The sequence below is a fragment of the Portunus trituberculatus genome, chromosome 32, assembly GCF_017591435.1.
Source record: "Portunus trituberculatus isolate SZX2019 chromosome 32, ASM1759143v1, whole genome shotgun sequence".
NCBI classification, from domain to species: domain Eukaryota; kingdom Metazoa; phylum Arthropoda; class Malacostraca; order Decapoda; family Portunidae; genus Portunus; species Portunus trituberculatus.
Genome location: NC_059286.1, coordinates 8,913,224 through 8,933,639, shown reverse-complemented (window position 1 = coordinate 8,933,639; position 20,416 = coordinate 8,913,224). Strand labels below are relative to the sequence as shown.

General features: G+C 37.9%; 2 protein-coding genes across 4 annotated transcripts in view; one reads left to right on the top strand and one right to left on the bottom strand.

The window, feature by feature from the left end:
• Positions 1–5,043, top strand: part of LOC123512098 (nuclear factor of activated T-cells 5-like) — a 44,251-nt gene extending 39,208 nt beyond the window's left edge. For both annotated transcript variants that reach the window (XM_045268319.1, XM_045268318.1), the window contains 2 exons: positions 1–1,126; positions 1,378–5,043. The exon at positions 1–1,126 is cut by the window's left edge and continues 683 nt beyond it. In XM_045268319.1, the coding sequence (XP_045124254.1) occupies positions 1–1,126; positions 1,378–1,382 (1,131 nt within the window). In that variant the 3' untranslated portion in view covers positions 1,383–5,043. The remainder of the gene's footprint in view (positions 1,127–1,377) is intronic.
• LOC123512100 (arylsulfatase H-like) lies at positions 4,687–19,599 on the bottom strand. Of its 2 annotated transcripts, none has more exons than XM_045268323.1 (12): positions 19,413–19,599; positions 16,158–16,388; positions 15,680–15,783; positions 15,389–15,514; positions 14,614–14,783; positions 13,879–14,040; positions 13,240–13,472; positions 12,846–13,021; positions 10,216–10,400; positions 8,414–8,525; positions 5,679–5,862; positions 4,687–5,587 (listed from the first exon to the last, which is right to left on the bottom strand). In XM_045268323.1, exons 2-12 carry the CDS (start codon positions 16,382–16,384, stop codon positions 5,449–5,451), a joined length of 1,818 nt encoding a protein of 605 aa, XP_045124258.1. In that variant the 5' UTR covers positions 16,385–16,388; positions 19,413–19,599; the 3' UTR covers positions 4,687–5,448. The 2 variants fall into 2 exon arrangements, with proteins under 2 accessions (XP_045124258.1, XP_045124257.1); XM_045268322.1 differs by lacking the exon at positions 19,413–19,599 and adding an exon at positions 18,514–18,664.
• Between the last annotated feature and the right edge of the window lie 817 nt (positions 19,600–20,416).

Here is a 20,416-nt window from a genome sequence, read left to right as displayed (position 1 = left end):
GCACCAGTTGCTCCAACAACTGTGGTTTCCTCCCCTGGCTTGACTCGCACAGTGCGGGTATGTGTGGCTGAGGCGCCACACTTGGAGGAGCCACCTCTCAAGAAACATCGAGAGGAGGTGGGCTTGCTTCCAGACTACACTTTGGTGAGAGGCAGCCAGTTTCCTTCAGAGCAACAAATGACATCTCCTGCAGTAGCCAGTGTAGTCTCTACTGCCTCTTCATTCAATAGTGTAAACCCACTACTGTCATCCAAGATAGTGAGTCAGTGCACTTCACAGGAGGCTCTGGGTGAGGCTTCTCCAGCCATCGATGCCTTGCAAGGCCAGCTGAGAATACCTGACTCTCAGGAGGTTGTAAGTGGTTCAGCAATGCATCTGACCCACCTGCCTATTCCCTCTCCTACTCAAACTGTGTACCGGCCCCTTAGTCAATCTTTGCTGCAAAACATAAACCAGAGGGCTCCACAGCAGCAGCAGCAGCAGCAGCAACAACAACAACAACAACAACAACAACAACAACAACAACAAAAACAATCACAACAACAACAGCAACAACAAGAGCAGCAACAACCACAACATGAACAGCAACAAGAACAACAGAAACAACAGCAAAGACAGGCTGTTAGAGCCAGCCAGCAGACAGTATCCTCCTTATCCCATACTGTCACTCACCATCACCTTAATAATATGTCTGGGGAACAGACAGTGCAGCAACACAGTGCTTCACCTGTGCTAGGTGTGCAGTCTGACATGCATGTACCAGTCTCTGATCCATTGTTGTCCCAAGGGCCAGGCCTGTGTGGAGTGCTGCCTTCATCTTCCACCATGGCTCAAGCCCCTGCTACCCAAGAGTCTGTCGCCTCAACCTGTGTCACCTCATCAGCCCTCACACGCTCTGATCCACTCCTCTCCCAGTCCAGTCCTGTTGCTCCCTTACAGATGGAGGCTGGGGCTTCCATCCCAGCCACCAGTACAGAAAACAGTAGTAGGCCTGTCCGGGCTGGAGATGGCCTCATAGTCTCTAACTCCAACTCACAAGTCTCCATGCAGAATGAAGTCACTTCAGCAATCAATCTCTCAGAGACAGAACTTCTAAACTACTTTGATCCAAACTGTTTTGACAATGGTAAGTCTTGGTGCCTTGGAGTGACTGTCTCTGGTGTATTGAAATTTTAGATAGGGAAGGTCAACTAGTCTGTATGAAATCTCTGTTTTCCTGTACAAGGCATTGAGATTTTAAGAAATTCTTGACATTTTATACTTGACATTAAAATCTTGGTAATGTTATTCACAGGCAATTGATTTTGATTTATTGAAGAACCCTCCACAATAAGTTTTCCTCCACAGCAAATTAAATAGATTATTGCTCCTTCACAGTATGAAGCTCAGTGTTGTAACTACTGATGAGGAAATTCAGCCACCAAAACAGAGCCAGCAGCAAGTATTGCATGATGGGTAGGGCTCTCCTTTGCTCAACCCTTCACACTGCACTGCTCTACACTCACACGGGAGAGTTGAGAGAACTTTGTGGCGCTGGGTCTGTACTCTGCCTGGTGTGAGGACAAGTCTGGACTGCTTTTGTGCCACAAGCCATGTGTTCTACTCATATTTTTATAGGTGCTTGTTAAATATCTAATTTATTGTTTTATAGATAGTTGTTATTAGTACTCTAAGCAAAATTATGTATTTATAGAGTGTGAAATGAGTGTCTTTGTACAGCAGAAGTGAAAAGCTGTATGGTTTGTGGTGTGATCTTTTGTTGTAAATGTCATTGTTTTGTTGTTCTTGTCAGACTCTGGACCTTTCTTTGCATTTTCTGCAAAAAATCTTTTAATCTCACCAATATATATATATATATATATATATATATATATATATATATATATATATATATATATATATATATATATATATATATATATATATATATATATATATATATATATATATATATATATATATATATATATATATATATATATATTATAAAATTTATTTTTATTTCTCATTTTGTAGAGTGTGACTTGTCATGCTCTCATGTTGGAAGGAGGAGGATTTAGGAGAATCCAGCCAGTATATCTATTTTTAGTGTTTACAGCTTGTTGGACACAAAGTTTAAAAAATTATAGGACCAACCACTGAAGTTTTAGCAAGACCCATGAATACTTCATGCCATACTTCAGAGAAACAAGATTTTCACTGTAAATATTTGTCATCTAAGACAACTGCTTATCCCCTTTTTTTGTAGTGGGATGTAAATGCAGTCATGTCTGGTGACCTCTTTGTTTTTATAGTTGATATGTGTGCAATAGTCTCCATCACCACTCATTCTTCAGTGCATTTATTTATTGTGGAGTACTTTGACAGAAAGGATTGCAGGGCACTGTTCACATTACTACACTCTCCTTCTTGCTGGCCTTCCTGCTAGTTGTTTTTTCTGCCCTGATAGTCTTTGTAGTCAAGCCTTATAGCATCATGTAGCTTTGGGATAACTGGTAATTATTTTGCTGTATTTTGTATTTGTAGCCCTGGTTTCTAGAAGTCAGTTAAGTTCTATTATGTCAAATATTCAGTATTTTATTACATAAATAACTTGAATACTAATACTGCTCTCAAATTATCATTCCTAACTAAAGGACTTTGTTGCAAGTTGAATGGTGTTGTGATTGGTGGACAACCTAGTATTATGTGTATATTGCTGTGATTATGGTTAACCTAGTGTATGTGGTAAACCTAGAGTTGAGCCGTGCTGCTGCTGTTCTCCGTAGATTGAGTGTCACTTCTGTACGGATCACACGAGGGAATCTCATGTGTCGGGTGGAGACCATACTGCCTCACTCAACTTTGCACCCCTCATATAAAGTTTTTGTAGCACCCCCAGCAGACCACTGTTGTCAAGTCTGACCACAAATGTTTATAGTTGTATATTACGAAGAATGGTTTGAGTGTAATATTAGGCCTTGATGTTATGAGGCACTTCAGTGGGCAGTACAAATTAGTGTTTGTGCAATATCCTTAGTAACACTTTGTTGTATTGTCTTGATAGGATGCAGGCTAGTGTTGCTAGCTGCAGGCTGTTTTATTATATATATATATATATATATATATATATATATATATATATATATATATATATATATATATATATATATATATATATATATATACACACACACACACACACACACACACACACACACACACACACACACACACACACACACACACACACACACACACACACACATTATCAAGGGAAAAATTTGAATACCTGGCTTCAAGGAAGTTTGCAGGTTGTTTTGATTTAAAAGTGTATTATTCCAATATTTTGTTTGCCTGATTGTGGTTCACCTCCACTAAGTGCCAATGCTTTGTGCTTTCATCTGGTTGAATAAGAATTTCAGTGCAAACTGAGAACAATACTTGTTAAGCCCTTGCTTGTACAACTCCTTGGTGACCACCAGCAGCTGTCCTTGCACTGGTCGGGTATTCATAATAGAAACGGTGCATTTTCTTCTTAAGAACCAACGGGAACATAATAGAACGTGTTCTTCATTTATATCTTTAGTAGCATTTGAAGATGACTTCCCATATTTTCATGGTGTCAAAAATTATTTCTTGTTGATGGTGAATCAGCAGCAGCAGCAGCAGCAGCAGTTAAGCAATCATGTGGCATCAAGCTTACTGTTGCTGCTAACTATTTACTAAGTCCCTTGGTGTGGGTCATAGTGGCCCTGAGGTGCTCAGTGGGGCCAGCCATGAATGTAACCTTTTTGTTTTAGTCTTCCTCATATAATTTCATAATAGTGATAGTAATTACAGTAATGATAATATCTTAAGGGATGCTGTACATGTAATATTTTCTGACCACTCAACCTTGAACCTTGACAAGCTTCATTTGAGCATCTACTGTTTTGCGAAGGTGTAGCATGTTCTTGCTGATCTAGAATCACAGATAATCAAGAACCTAGAATGGCAGGATGGGTACAGATTGTAACTAGATGGCTTACAAGATATTTTTCTCAGGTAAACATTGCCATTTGAATTTTTACGATTATTACTTTTATTTTTGTTTTTTCTTTTTCTTATTGATTGATTTATTGTTTGTAAATTTACTTCTATTCATCAAGACCTTTGGGAGACAAAAATGCGTGGACCAAAGTATTTAATAGGTTTTATCAGCTCTTTGTACTGGATTGCAGCCATAAGGGAGGTGTACGTGTGCATGGCTGCAGTGTCTGTGGACCATCTCTTGCCTGTGCTGTGTCTTGTGATGTGGCGGTGTCAGTGGCTGCTGCCATGCCACTGGCTGGGAGTATTACTCAACCTTGGAGGTTCTGTGTTCACAGTTTGCCACATTGTGAAGTGCATTGTGCTCCATAATAACCATGTATTACTATTCAGAAGAATGTTTAGTTTTTTGGCATTTAACATATTTTGTCTAGTGTATTTTCATATACTTTTGTATCGACATGTTGCGGTCTGGCTTTTGCCATCCATGTTTTATATGACACTGGGTGGTGACTCAAGTCTGGAGTCAAGCAGAGGTAGCTCAACACAGTTTTGCTGTTCTGAGTATTTTGTTGTGGACCCATGTAAGTGGTCCGGTCCACATTACACTTGACTGCAGTGGTGTTAGTTTTGGCTGCACCGACACCAAACTTGTGTGAAAATGAACTCGGCATAATATGTTGTAGTTTTATTCCATCATGAGTAGCACATCTTACATCAAGAACTTCAGTTGAGTAAATGCAATTAAAATTTTCAAGTTCTCAATGATTTCACACAAGTTGCTACACTTAGGGAGTCACCATTAAGTATGAGGTGGACCAAGACTTAACAATGTAGTGTCTTCATGAGTCAGTGCTGTGACTGTCACACAGTATTTTTCATCAGAAAGCACACTTGTCTGCATAGTGATCAACAACCTCATGAAGACTTAGCAAGCATTGATTTGCTTTTGTTGGTAGATTATTTGAATCCTGTATCAGTGGCTTTACAAATATTGAAATTGTGCATTTAAATGATTAAAGATTAATATGATGTAGTTGTTTTCTTAAGAGTGTTTGTTAGTAAATTGTTTTTAATTCCATCCACTAAAGAAACTACAAACAATATAACATCATACAGCCCTCTTAAGTTTGTTTGTTTATTTCAGCTTTTTACTTGCATCAATATGTTTGTAAAAGATTTTCTTTCATTTATGAACTATCCATGTGTTTCATACACTAAATGTTCCACAGTTGTTTCTATCACTTTTTTTCTCCACATACATAATTCATGACAGCTACTTCATGTAGTCTATACACATGACATGAACAAATTATTATGCAAAACTTATAAATTTTTGCATGAACAATCTTTACACATGTACAGTGTTTATCTACAATAATATACAAATATATCTTAGTGAATCAATGCGTTTCTTCACGTAGAACAGTCTGTGTGTTATGAGGGAATACGGAAAGGCTGGATCCAAGGAGAAAGTACTGTGTCAGAAACACTGTTAAGCATAGAAGGTGGATATGACACTCGTGCCTGCCACTCAGCGAGGAACTGCAGCATTATCCCCGTAATCTGGTTATACCTGCAAGGTAAGACAAGGCATTAGCTACACTTCTACATTAAGTATTTTATGACTATGACTCTATAGACTTTGCATAATGAAGGAAACTCACTTGGAGCTGTTAACAGGAATAGGGCTGTCCTCATAAGGGTCCAGACGTAGGTTGTATAGGCGGGGTTCCTGGCTGTAGTCCTCCACATCATGACAGGAACAATACACATTTGGACCCCAGCCACACTGAGTGCTTCCTGGCTTCCACTTGTGGCCAGCCAGGTGCATTTTGAAGACATTTTCCTCTGTAATGACCAGAACAAGCATCATCTTTAGTCATCAGTGTTACTTTACAATGTTACCTACATTTACACTATACACACAACTTACTGCCATACTAACAAACATTTTCATGTGACCTCTCTTCTGTTGAAGTGTAGGTGGTGTAGAGTAGAACTTAAAAAATTTTGGACCATATTTCTTTTTGAAATCTGTAAGTTACATCAAAGTTTGCCATAATATTTATCTGTTTGGTACAACCAGCCACTTAGCCATGTCAGAAGATCAACAAAGAAAATACCCTTAACAATAAGCAACTAATAAGTAGTACTGTAATACTGACATACTAGTTGTGTGTCACTGTTCACAACAAAAACACCTATCAATGCAGGATTGTTAACTTCATCCTTTTATGCTCATCACCCTCTCTTATAAAATGCATACACACACACACACACACACACACACACACACACACACACACACGGTAGCTCAGTGGTTAGAAAGCTGGCTTCACAAGCCAGAGGACCAGGGTTCGATTCCCCGGCCAGGTGGAGATATTTGGGTGTGTCTCCTTTCACGTAGCCCTGTTCACCTAGCAGTGAGTAGGTACGGGATGTAAATCGAGGAGTTGTGACCTTGTTGTCCTGGTGTGTGGTGTGTGCCTGGTCTCAGGCCTATCCGAAGATCGGAAATAATGAGCTCTGAGCTCGTTCCGTAGGGTAACGTCTGGCTGTCTCGTCAGAGACTGCAGCAGATCAAACAGTGAATTACACACACACATGGGACCAGATGAAGTTTCAGGAAAATTATTGAAGGAGTGTAGAGAAGAATTGATTGATCCATTATATGATATTATAAGGTGTTCATTAGAAACAGGGGAAGTACCAGTAGAGTGGAAGAGAGCTGAAGTGGTGCCCATTTATAAGGGAGGCAGTAAGGAAGAGCCTCTTAACTATAGACCTGTGTCTCTAACAAGTGTGGTCGGTAAGATTTGTGAGAGGGTGATAAAGAAATATTGGATACGGTTCCTGTTATTATCGGATCATTAATTTGGCTTTAGGAAAGGGAGGTCATGTGTAACAAATCTACTGAGCTTTTATTCAAGAGTGGTTGACAAAATACAAGAGAGAGAGGGATGGATGGACTGTGTATATTTGGATTTAAAGAAAGCTTTTGACAAGGTACCTCACATGAGACTGCTATGGAAATTAGAGATTTATGGAGGACTGAAAGGAAAAGTGTTAAAGTGGATGGAAAACTACTTGAGATGGAGGGAGATGAGAATGGTATTAAGGGATGCAAAGTCAGACTGGTTGGTGGTGGAGAGTGGAGTCCCACAAGGCTCAGTGCTGGCACCAATACTTTTCCTTGTATATATTAATGACATGCCAGAGGGAGTAAACAGTTATATTAATTTGTTTGCGGACGATGCGAAGTTGTGTAAGTGTGAAGAGTGAAGAAGATTGTGAAATTTTACAGGCAGATCTGGATAAGATTTGGGAGTGGAGCAAGAGGTGGCAAATGGAAGAGGGTCATATAAGATGGGTGAAGAAGTAGTGTTGAAAAAGGTGGAAAAGGAAAAGGATTTGGGAGTGATAATACAAGACCATGGGCAGTTTGAGGCTCATATTGATAAGATGTTTGGAGAAACGTATAATTTGATAAAAAATATTGGATTAGCCTTCCATTATATGGATAAAGATATAATGAAGAAATTAATTAGTACGGTAATTAGACCAAGATTGGAATATGCTGGAGTGGTTTGGTCCCCTTATAAAAAGAAGCATATAAGGAAGTTGGAGAGATTGCAGAGAATGGCAACAAAAATGGTTCCGGAATTGGCAGAAATGACCTATGAGGAGAGATTAAAAGAAATGAATTTGCTTACCTTGGAACAAAGAAGAGAAAGAGGAGATTTAATACAGGTTTATAAACTGTTGAATGGACTGGATGAAGTGGATAATGAGCAAATGATGTTGAGAGAGGAAAACTTAAATAGAACTACAAGATCGCATAGTAAAAAGATAGCCAAGGGAACATGCTTGAAGGATGTGAAGAAATATAGTTTCCCACAAAGATGTGTGGAGGTGTGGAATGGTTTGAGTGAGGAGGTGGTGTCAGCGAGGAGTGTGCATAGTTTTAAAGGAAAGTTGGATGTGTGTAGATATGGAGATGGGGCCACACGAGTATGATACCCAGGCCCTGTAAAATTACAACTAGGTGAATACACACACACAAGAAAGACTGAAGGAGATGGAACTACCAACTTTGAAGGATAGTAAACTAGTAAACTGTATGGAAAAAGATAGATAGACAAGACCTGGTAACACTGATGGAGGATGGGGATAGACAAACAAAAGGACATTCCAAGATCATGAAAAGTCATTGTCTAAGAAACCTTAAGGAGTTCAGTTTTCCACATTAGACTAGACATCTGGAATGGATTAAGTGAAGAGATTGTAGCAGCAGAAAGTGTGCACAAATTTAAGGAAGAGTTAGATAAATGTAAGGTTGGAGACAGGTCACTATGAGTCCCGCTCGAACCCTGTAATATACAACTAGGTAAATACTTACCATATATGAAACGGAGGGCGTGGATGTTTCTGTCACAGTGGTGAATCAAGGTGCGGGAAGGAGGATGTGCATTCTTGGTCAAGACATCAGTAATACTTATGCCATCCAGTTCCTGTTTGGTTTGATTCTACATTACTATGGGTTATTCATGGAAGTAAAGAACATCTGCCTTATTAAACAAACTCCCATAAAATACAACTGCTTTACAATGCAATGTTTTTTTTTTTTTCTATTTTTTTTCTTTACAATCTAATCAAACACAGTGGTGCCTTGGAATACAAACTTAATCTGTTCAAAATTTTGTTCTTACTCCAAAACATTCTTACTCCAAAGCATCAAAATACATGTATTCTTATGGAAGAAATTATAATTTGTTCTAAACCACTTCCCAAACCAAAAAAAATCTATTTCTCACCTAATTTCTTACTTCTTGCATACTATTACTAAATATACTACTACTAATATTTACCTATAACTATAGAAGATAGGAAAATAAAGCAAGAAAGTAAGGAAAATGTAATATAATGAAAATTCAACTTCTTGTGGTCAGAAACAAGTGTCACCACATCCTCTTCATGTGACTCCATCAAGCCAGTACCACACACTCTTATATAAGCCAATAAGTTTTTCTTTGATATACTGCATTCATTATGGAAAATAAATCAGGGAAATAAGCAAATTGTAATATGAAAATTTTACTTCTTCACGGTCAGAAACAAGCGTCAACACATCCTCCTCAGCCAACTCCATCAAGCCAGCACTATGCACTCTTATCTAAACCAATAATGAGATAAAAATAATGATTCCAATATTGTCATGCACCATAATATGTTTCTGAACTGCTTACTTATCCATGGAAATACATGTATATCTTATATCTCACCAAGAAATACATAAAAAATGATAAAATACAACATACTGACATGAGTGCTCTCACCATCCTCACGCTTGGTGCCCTCACACCTCTACAAACATATCCTTGTAAAACCTGGTACATGATTGGCTAAGTGTCCACCATCTTGAAAACAATGGGCCAATGACAGGCCTTGATATATGACAGATAGCCTCAAGCATAAACAAACTGTGCAGCATAAAGGACTACACACGTTCCAGATATATGATATATCTGGACCGTGGGAGCGCGGCTTCTGAAAAGTGCCACGGTCATGCCTGACGGGCTCTTAACGTAAGAGCCACGATCGTGCCTAATGGGCTATAAGGGTTAAGGCTTTTAATTCATGAGCTGGATACTCTCTCATCCCCTTGGATCTTCTAGAATCTTCCATACGTCTATCTGTATGTCTCGTGACCACGTGTGCTGCTACGCTAGGCAATGATCTTAATAACTAAAAAAAATTAATATTATTATCCGTGCCACTACCAAACAATTGCAAACAACACTCCTGAGGCACTGAGGCAGCGTGGTGCCCCAGCATGCAGTCAGCTGATCGCATAGTACTGCGTGCAATCTGTTGACCACGTCTGTTATTGTTCGTACTCCAAAGCAAAATTCATCCTCCAATGCAAAAAAAAAAAAAAAATTTTTGTTCGTAATTCAAATTGTTTGTACTCAAAAGCATTCGTACTCCAAGGTACCACTGTATAATAATATTAGAAGTAATTGGGAAGTGAGCAGTATAAAGACCAATGAAGACCTAGAGATGGGAGTGGAGGAAGACATAATAAGGATGAACACTAAAGAAAAGATTGTCTAATCAACAACCATAAAATATGGTCGGGACATAAGCTATCCTACATTATAAGGAAGAAAAGGGATGATGGAAGTGATGTGTGTTACATGCCCTGTATGGGAGGTGAGGAAGTAGCTCATGCAGGGGAGGCAGGCCAGCAAGTTCCAGAATGGTAGGGAGGGTGTCCAGGAGGGAGGTTGGGGCATCCACTTTAACTCCTGCCGGGATGTGGCCGGGCCAGCGGTAGATACCTGGCACTCTGATGCCACCTTCAGCTGCTCCCATGCCTTTTCCCCCTATGGCAAGATCATCAAGGTATTGTCAGCTCACATGTCTTGTTTTGTGCAGGATCCAAAGAAATTTATAAATTAAAGCAGTTGCTATAACATAACATATAACATAAATAATAGGATAACAAAGGGCCACCAGGGCCCATCTAGGTTATCCTGTATCAGTCACACAGCGACCTTGTCATCAGTACTTAAAGATACACTTACAAGTACACAATACATTATATACTAATTCTAAATATTTGGCCCATTAACGGCTAAGTCCTGCAGTGAATTCCTCTACAATCTGTGATCCCCATACATGGGGATTGTCTTGTTTAACTATAGTAAATTTCTTATAAAAACTATCATGCAGTGCTATACATAAATATACATCTAATAAATTTAAGTGCTTATCTAATCTGTTTTTAAACATTGTCAAACTAGTGCTATTTACAACCCTCTCTGGCAATGCATTCCAGAAGTCTACCACCCTATGACTAAAGAAATATTTTCTTATATCTAACCTGCAGCCTTGCTTTCTAAACTTCCTGCCATGATTTCTAGTCCTACTTCCCTCCTCTAAGGTAAAGAAAGATCTCACATCTATGTAGTTTGTATCTGAGAACATTTTAAATAACTCTATCATATCCCTCTTATACATCTCCTCTCAAATGAAAACATGTTTAATTCCTTTAATCTATCTCTATACTCCAGGCGCTTTAATGCTGGTATCATCCTAGTTGCTCTTCTCTGAACTGCTTCTAACATGTTGATATCCTGCCTATAATGGGGTGACCAGGCCTGTATGCAATACTCTAAATGGGGCCTAACATAGGAATTATATAAGCTACGCACCACTTCCTTACTTTTATAACTAACATTTCTATTTATAAAACCCAGGATCCTATTTGCCCTATTTCTTGCTTCTAAACATTGCTTTGAAAATTTCATAGTCCTGTCTATCACTACTCCTAAATCCTTTCCTCCTCTACTGCCTCTAGCCAACATCCCTCCATCTCATAGCTAAAGTTTGTGTTGTCTTTACCTAAATGCATAACCTGACACTTTTAGAATTAAACTCCATCTGCCACCTGTCTGCCCATGCTATCAGCCTGTCCAGGTCTCGTTGTATTCTGTAATTGTTCTTTTCACCCTGTACTGCACATGCTATCTTAGTATCATCTGCAAACTTTGATACTTTGCTACTAATTCTTATATCTAAATCGTTAATGTACACCAAGAAAAGAAGAGGTCCTAGCACTGATCCTTGGGGTACCCCACTAACCACTTCCTTCCACTCAGACATTGCCCCATTTAATACTACTCTCTGTTTCCTATCAGAAAGCCATTCACTAATCCAATCAACTAACCTACCCCCTATCCCATGTAGTATCAATTTGTACACTAGCCTCCTATGTGGTACCTTATCAAACACCTTGCTAAAATCTAGATATATAACATCTATGCTATTTCCATCATCTAACTCCTTGGTAATATATTCTAAGATATCGAGCAAATTTGTAAGACAGGACCTCCCTGATCTAAAGCCATGTTGGGTATCTCTAATTAATCTATTCTCATTTAAATGCTCCCATTCACCCATTGTGAATCAAACAGAAAGTAAATTGATATTCTTCAAGATTGTCATACAACATGCATTTTTTGCAATGGAGAGAGAGAGAGAGAGAGAGAGAGAGAGAGAGAGAGAGAGAGAGAGAGAGAGAGAAAAAAATATATATATATATATATATATATATATATATATATATATATATATATATATATATATATATATATATATACAGGGTGTTTCAGAAAAAATGCCAGGATTTTGATCTCCATTTATTCAAATACTAATAATCACAAAAGAACAAACTGTAGTGCTATCAAAAGCAAACTTGATGGCAATTTATCCCTTGTCTAAGTGAACTTCTTGAAGTTCATGTTTTCAATATGAGTGTCGCGTCGGTTGAAGCATGCTTTAAGGAGTAGACAGAAATTCTCACCAACTTTGAGGCATGTCTCTTGGGTCACATTGGTTGTGTATGCCTCCACATTTTGCTTTAATTCAGTGAGTGTTGATGGTTTGTTGGCATAGACTTCAGCCTTGGCAGCTCCCCAGAACCAAAAATCAGGAGGATTGAGGTCAGGGACATGCCAGAAAGTTGGTGAGAATTTCTGTCTACGCCTTAAAGAATGCTTCAACCGATGCGACACTCGTATTGAAAACATGAACTTCAAGAAATTCACTTAGACAAGGGATAAATTGCCATCAAGTTTGCTTTTGATAGCACTACAGTTTGTTCTTTTGTAATTATTAGTTTTTGATGAAATGGAGATCAGAATCCTGGCATTTTTTCTGAAACATTCTGTATATATATATATATTACTAAAGCAACAAATAAAAAAGATAGTATACAAAATTTTGTAATTAGAGAGTATCTTCACCCTGCAAAATAATGAGCCCACCTTTGAAGAGTCCATTAAATCCCCCTGAGCGCTGGCCATCCTCATCTATGGCCTCCAAGTGGGCGCCATGATCCGAGACAAAGTACACAATTGTGTTGTCCTCCAGGTTGTGTTCATGAAGGGCTGCTAGGATCTCACCCACTGCTGCATCCATTTCCTCCACATTATCTCCATACCTATAGGCATCATGGTTCACTAAGTGCTACTATCATAGCTTCTGCTTCCTCTTTCCTACAATAATCAAGCTGTCCCACTGCCAAGTCCAAAAGAACTTATCATTATTTCTTCCTTCACTGCACAAAAATATTGCGTTGCTGTTATTGTTGACCAGTGTTAAATCAATCATCTATCTATCTTATCCCTTACTTTATCAACATCATCACAGCAGACTGACCTTCCTTGAGCACTCCTGCCTGCCATCTGAGGAACTGTGAACATTGGAGTATGGACGTGAGCAAATGAGTGGTAAAGGAAGAAAGGCTGCTCTTCCCTGGCATACTTGGCGATGAGCCCGGCTGAATGACTGGCCATTTGCTGAGAAAGCCCCTCCAGTATCAGGGGTTGTTGCAGTACTACACCATCCTCCATCAGGACACCATTGAGGTGGCGGTTCATCCATGGAGACACCTGAAGATGGAGCAGTTTTCTTATTCTGTCAACCCACAAGGGAGAGAGAGAGAGAGAGAGAGAGAGAGAGAGAGAGAGAGAGAGAGAGAGAGAGAGAGAGAGAGAGAGAGAGAGAGAGAGAGAGAATGTCAGTTCAGGGACAAAGTTTGAGGCAAGGCTGAGGTGGTATGGCTGTATGCAGAGAAAAGAGAAAAGGTAAGGAGTATATGGGATGAGGTTGCTAGAGATGGATTCAAGACAGAAGAGAAAGAAATAAAAACTCATAAATGCACTGTAGGAAGACATAAGGGTGAAGAAAAAGACTTTATTCATCCAATCCTTATGTGCATTATCACCCAGCATTTATTTCACCTTCTAAACAAGTAAGTCCCATAAGTACTAAACATCATTGCTGCTTTGCACTTACGCCCCACCAGTTGTTAGTGTGGAAACGGTAGTGTGTGTAGAAGAACCATGTGATGCTTAGCACTATGCTCAACACAGAGAAATATGTGAAAAGAAGCAGTGGGCGGTAACCACATTGCCACCACAGGGTCACCACACTCACCACAGCCACTGTCAACAAGATCTGTGGTGAAAGAGAACATGTGAGGTGCTAATTATGCATTAATAATTCCTTTAATCTCCTCAGAATTGCTAGACAGGTAAAAAGCTAATTAAACGGCAATCAGTGGTGAGTCCAGATATGCAGAGAATGCCTTTTCTTTTATTTATGAATATGATTTAACAGTTTACTATTGAAGCACGATTTCTTGAACTCACATTATATATATATATATATATATATATATATATATATATATATATATATATATATATATATATATATATATATATATATAAGGAGTGTGATGAAGAAAGTATTGCTTTCATTCATGTTTTTTATATATATATATATATATATATATATATATATATATATATATATATATATATATATATATATATATATATAGAAGGAGTGTGATGAAGAAAGTATTGCTTTCATTCATGTTTTATATATATATATATATATATATATATATATATATATATATATATATATATATATATATATATATATATAATATAAAACATGAATGAAAGCAATACTCTTCATCACACTCCTTCCTTGGTTCCCTCATCATGTAAAAAACCTCACCTGATAGAAAGGATGTGAACCATCACAGGGGAAGAAGAAGAATGGCTGTGTGGAGGCAGCTTCTACAAGGAGGGAGAGAGGCAGGCCAAAAAAGTGGTGGAAGCCATGCTGCTGTGCCACCAGGCAATTCTTCCCAAGGAAGCCACATCCTGAGCCCAGATGCCACTTGCCTGCAAAAGAAACACAGTTATCATTCCCACAAACTTCAGCACACAATAACGGGTCATACATCAAATAACCTCTCACTAATAACTTGCTCTCATTTCCCCCATTTTGTGTTTTCCTTCAGCCTTATATGTTCACTAATCTGCTGACAGTTTCCTTAAATAATCTGAGGGAAAAATTCTTAGCAAATTGAAGGAATCAAGAAAGAAGGGAAATACTAAAAATTGGAAGCGAGAGCAATAGCTAAGTTATGCTTTATATCTGACTACAACTGTACCTACATGCAGTCCTACACTAGCTCTGTAGCTCATTTGCCATCCAATCCTGTAAGTCCTTGATTCTCTGACTTGCATTTACACTCTTTACATGCAATAAAGCACATCTAAATCACCTCTGGCTTTGAACTTTCACTTCCAGGACAATACACACAACCATTACTACTACTGACATTAACAGATCATTTCTGTTCTTCCCCCCTACCACACAGTTTTTCAGTTCACATCTTACAATATTCTCAGCTTTGTACAGCTATGCTACACACTACTCTTCTGGGCCTTTACCTATCATCTCCAAGTGCTACCACTCCCTCCTCACTCTTCAACGGACTTACCCACTGCAGCAGTAGTATAATTTGCAGCAGCGAGAGCCTCAGCTATTGTGATTTCTTCTAAGGGTAAACCAACTTTACTGGATAAGTGTGGAATTACTGAAGGTGTGTTCTTCTGCCCAACCAGACCTGCGAACATTGGGGTAATAATATTAATCATGTGATCACTCATTCAGTCTATCTACTACATAACAATGAGTGAATAAATTTTTCTTTCGAAATATTCATAATTGAAACAGAAAAGAACAATAACAGTGTCACTCCCTCCCTTAACATGTTTTAGCAAACACCCACCAAAACGCGCCGGATAACGGCCAGTGAGGAAGGCTGCGCGGCTTGGGGTGCACATACTGGCAGCACTCAGGTGGTGAGTTAGCTGTACGCCTCCCTTTGCCAGGCTGATCACCAGAAAAAAAAAAAAAAAAAAAGATTAGCTGTTTGCATCCGTGTGTCTGAGTTATGTGTGGTCATAATTATTTCCTTGTTGCAACAAACAAAATGCCGCGTACGTTGTCTATCGTTCTTCTCTGCGTATAACCTATCAGTGGTCACTAGTTTACTTCAACTTTATCACAAGGAATTAATTTGCTTGCGTGTTTGCATGGTGCTATTTGTATAGTACTATATTAGTTTGATAAGGGTTCTACATTACGAAAGGGATATCCTCTCATAAGAAGCTACATTGTCATTTCCGTGTCTTTGAGAATAGTTTTTAAGAATTAAAGAAAGCCTGAAACGCTTCATAATACTCGCCACCTTCACAGTTTCTTACCTGTCAATGTTGGGAGTCTTCAAAGTGTTGTTGCCGTAACAGCCCAGGTCAGCAATACCCAGATCGTCAGCCAGCAGAATCACAATATTAGGCGGCCTTTGCTGTTCATTACTCTTCACAGTCCCACTTATTTGCTCTTCAGTCACCTTCCCTTCTTGGCTCGAATCGGTAGCTGCTCCAACCAGCACTGCACTAACCGCAGCTAAAGCTACTGCCACCCACTTCATGGTTCTGCGTGTCATTAGAAATCTATTAAATTCAGTCACATGGAAAAGAGAGACGAGGCTGTAGCGTGACGTATACATACTGTACTTCATTGATGTAATTTACTATTCTTTACTGGCATTGGATTTCAACAGCTTAATTCTGTACTTCATATCCCCACCCACATCCCCACCCAATCTTTTATTTAATGCAAGAGGGGATGCTGGCCAAGGACATCAAAAGATTATAAGAAAAAAGAACCACTTGGAATGCCAGTTCCCTTAGAAAATAAAATTGAATTAGACAAATGTATGCAACAAATGTCCTAATTGAAACTTCCCTAGCTCTTGCTTTTATTATTTGTCTTTTTAACTTTATATATATATATATATATATATATATATATATATATATATATATATATATATATATATATATATATATATAAATTACTCATCTTAGGGTGAAGGGAACACTTATGAAATAATCAGTAAGCAGTAATCTATTAACTGTATTATTTGTACTACTTTTTACAAGATCTACATAATTTAATAATTCATTTATTTTGTTTATATTTATTTTTCTCAAGGGAATAGAGGATGAAACTTACAAAGCGAAAGACGAGCATTGAAAGGAATGTTCACAACAGTGCATATATTATTAAAATACTTTGAATTAAAACATACAAATTGAGAGAGAGAGAGAGAGAGAGAGAGAGAGAGAGAGAGAGAGAGAGAATTCGGTAAACCTACAGAGTTTCACCACCTTGCCCTTTCTGGACGAAACTATTTTTTTCTGGTAGATTTCGGCTTGCTTTTAATTAAAATACCACTTGTTTTTGGCTCAAATCAACCCATTTTTTTTACAGCCCCGAAACATATCATTTTGCATAAAAAACAACAACTGGTTAATTAATTAAAAACAAGCCGAAATCTACCAGAAAAAATAAGTTTCCTCCAGAAAAGAACCTAATCTAACCTAACCTAACCTAACTAAACCTAACCTAAACTAACCTAACCTAACTAAACCAAATCTAACCTAACCTAACCTAACTAAACCTAATCTAACTCAACCTAACCTAACCTAACTAAACCTAATCTAACCTAACCTAACCCAACCTAACCAACCTAACCTAACGTAACTAAACCTAATCTAACCTAACCTAACTTAACGTAACCTAACTAAACCTAAACTAACCCAACCTAATCTAACCCAACCTAACCTAACTCAACCTAACCTCAGGGGCCGTCGTGATTGGTGGAAATAATTATGCTATTTTTATTTTTTTTATTGGCCGTCGCTTCAGTTTCAAAGAACAGAACCAATCAGCGTAAACAAATACGCGCATGCTCAGACAATGGTATGTCACGGAGCCCGCCGAGCCGCCGCGAGCGCATGATACCATCAGTGTGCGGGAGGGTTTGATGCGAGAGGCTGTTGTCACAGCTGATCACCAAAACACCAAAACACGCTTAAATTTAAAAAAAAATTCTGTGTCGCCATTCATAAAGGTTGCACCTAGTATATATGGGGTTCAAATTACTCGTAATCAGGAGCTCTATCTCTTGAGGTGGGTAAAACACACGTAGCTGATTGTGGTGAAACTGCAGTAATACCGAGAATTCTACCCGAGAGGGAGTTTAAATGTGCCCCAGTGTCAAAGATGCTTATATATCTTCTATGACACGTACAGTACATAACATATGCTTCCTCTTTCACGTTGATGAACGTTTTTTTTAGGACATCCTTCTAACTTGTACGTCTGGCAGCGAAGTCCAGCAAACGCCCATATTGCATTCATATAACTCATGTGCAAAAATTGAAATACAATTTACATGTACCAAAGTTGTTTATCTATTACTGACATTATAATGAGACACATGGGTATTTTGATGTGACAAGTCGAAATGTTGCCGGAAATCACGAATCTAGGGATTTTCCAGTTGGTAAGAATAATAATAATAAAAAAAACGTGAGTTAACGCCTGAAATCTTCATTTTTAACCTTCACTAACAATAACAGTGTAAAATATTGCACTCAGAATAGAAAGAAAAAACACGTAATATACGTAATGGGGATAGATAACAGATATATAAGCAAGAAAAAAGTTTTGTCTATGATGGCCGAGAATTGAGTGGATCCGTGTGCTTACCTGCCGGCCGATCCTGCTTACAGTCACAGCTCACCTGAGAGAATGATCTCGTCACCACTACCAATCTCTCTCTCTCTCTCTCTCTCTCTCTCTCTCTCTCTCTCTCTCCAGAAAGATTAGTTGTTAATTTGTTGCCATTTGATAAATCATTTAACATAATATTACAATGTAATATATAAAATTACCAGTTTACTCAACAGTTACTGTTACTTTGGTAGTTTTGTTATTATGACGGTATTGTAGCAGGTTATTATATTATTCCTTATTACTCTTATTATCCTGTCTTTGTATGTGGCTATCATATGAACTATTCCCGTTGTGTTTCGTCCTCAAGCTAATTGTTTAGTATTGGACAGCAACTCACAGTATGAATTGTTACATGTTAATGGTAAAAATTATATAATTCTCATATCTTTGACATGTTTTCTTAACTTAAGAATGAGTGGAAATGAATATATAGATCTATCTATCTATATCTATATTTCTATCTATCTATCTATCTATCTATCTATCTATCTATATATATATATATATATATATATATATATATATATATATATATATATATATATATATATATATATATATATATACACACACACACACACACACACACACACACACACACACACACACATATTCATCTCCACGTGTCCTTAATAGAATATGAAAGATATGAGGATTATGTAAAATCTACCATTAAAATATTTATACCCCCTACTTATATCCTATAGCTAGATATATTGCTGACATCTCGATCAAATTCGTACAAGTGATAATTGTGTGGCCTGACTGCCAGAGTGACGCCCCACACGTGGCACATGCGCACAACAGTACAGCTCCAGTAAGTGTTGTGAAGGGAAGCAATGTGTGGGACTGGGAATCCCGCTCTGTGTTACCTTTTTTCCTTCTTCAAGAGAAGCGGGGAGCGGGGAACTTGTCCTTGTGGAGAAATAAATTGTTACTGTTGTTGTACGTTGTTGTTATGCAGAGAGAGAGAGAGAGAGAATTACTACATTAATGGTATATTACTCGTAGCAAGGTGGGGATCGCACTGTGTGTGTGTGTGTGTGTGTGTGTGTGACGGCCGGTGTAGCAGTTACAAGTGAAATCCCGGGTAGAAGACGTGAAGTACGCCTCGCGGCAGCTGCCAGACGTAAGCTTCAGTTTACCCCACGGGGAATGGATTATTGTGACCGCAGTTCTCCAAAATTTGTCTGTTTCGGTTTGAAAATCTCTGAAGAAAAGGAACTTTTAAGTAAGTCAATTGTTTGAAATTAATTGCCTTTATTAAACTAAATATACTACCTTTGTTAAGTAATTAATAACGGCTTCTCATGAAACACTATATAGGCCTACGTACATTACAGACCTAGCTAGTTAGCTATCAAGTAATAATATAATATAATATAATTATATTATAATCGAAGTAATGCAGCTGAAATTATGAATATTCCAAAGTTTCCATGGTTTTGCCCATGTCAGAGACCTTTTCACCCTCTGGCCGATGTCCCCGTGTTATTTACCCTTGGGGGCCTTGGCTCAACCTAACATGTTGCTATTAATATATATATATATATATATATATATATATATATATATATATATATATATATATATATATATATATATATATATATATATATATATATATATATATATATATATATATATATATATATATATATATATATATATATATATGATGCGTACTGATAGATACAGAAAGTCATTTGTACCTAAAAGCATTCTGCTTTTCAATCATCTATCATCACTATAACTTCTAGCTTTAAGTTGTCATGATAACTGTAGGTGATGATTCATGATAGGGATGGTGACAACTTGATATCACATGTATATTATAACAATGTTACATTTTATACAAAATAACCTATGCAATGTT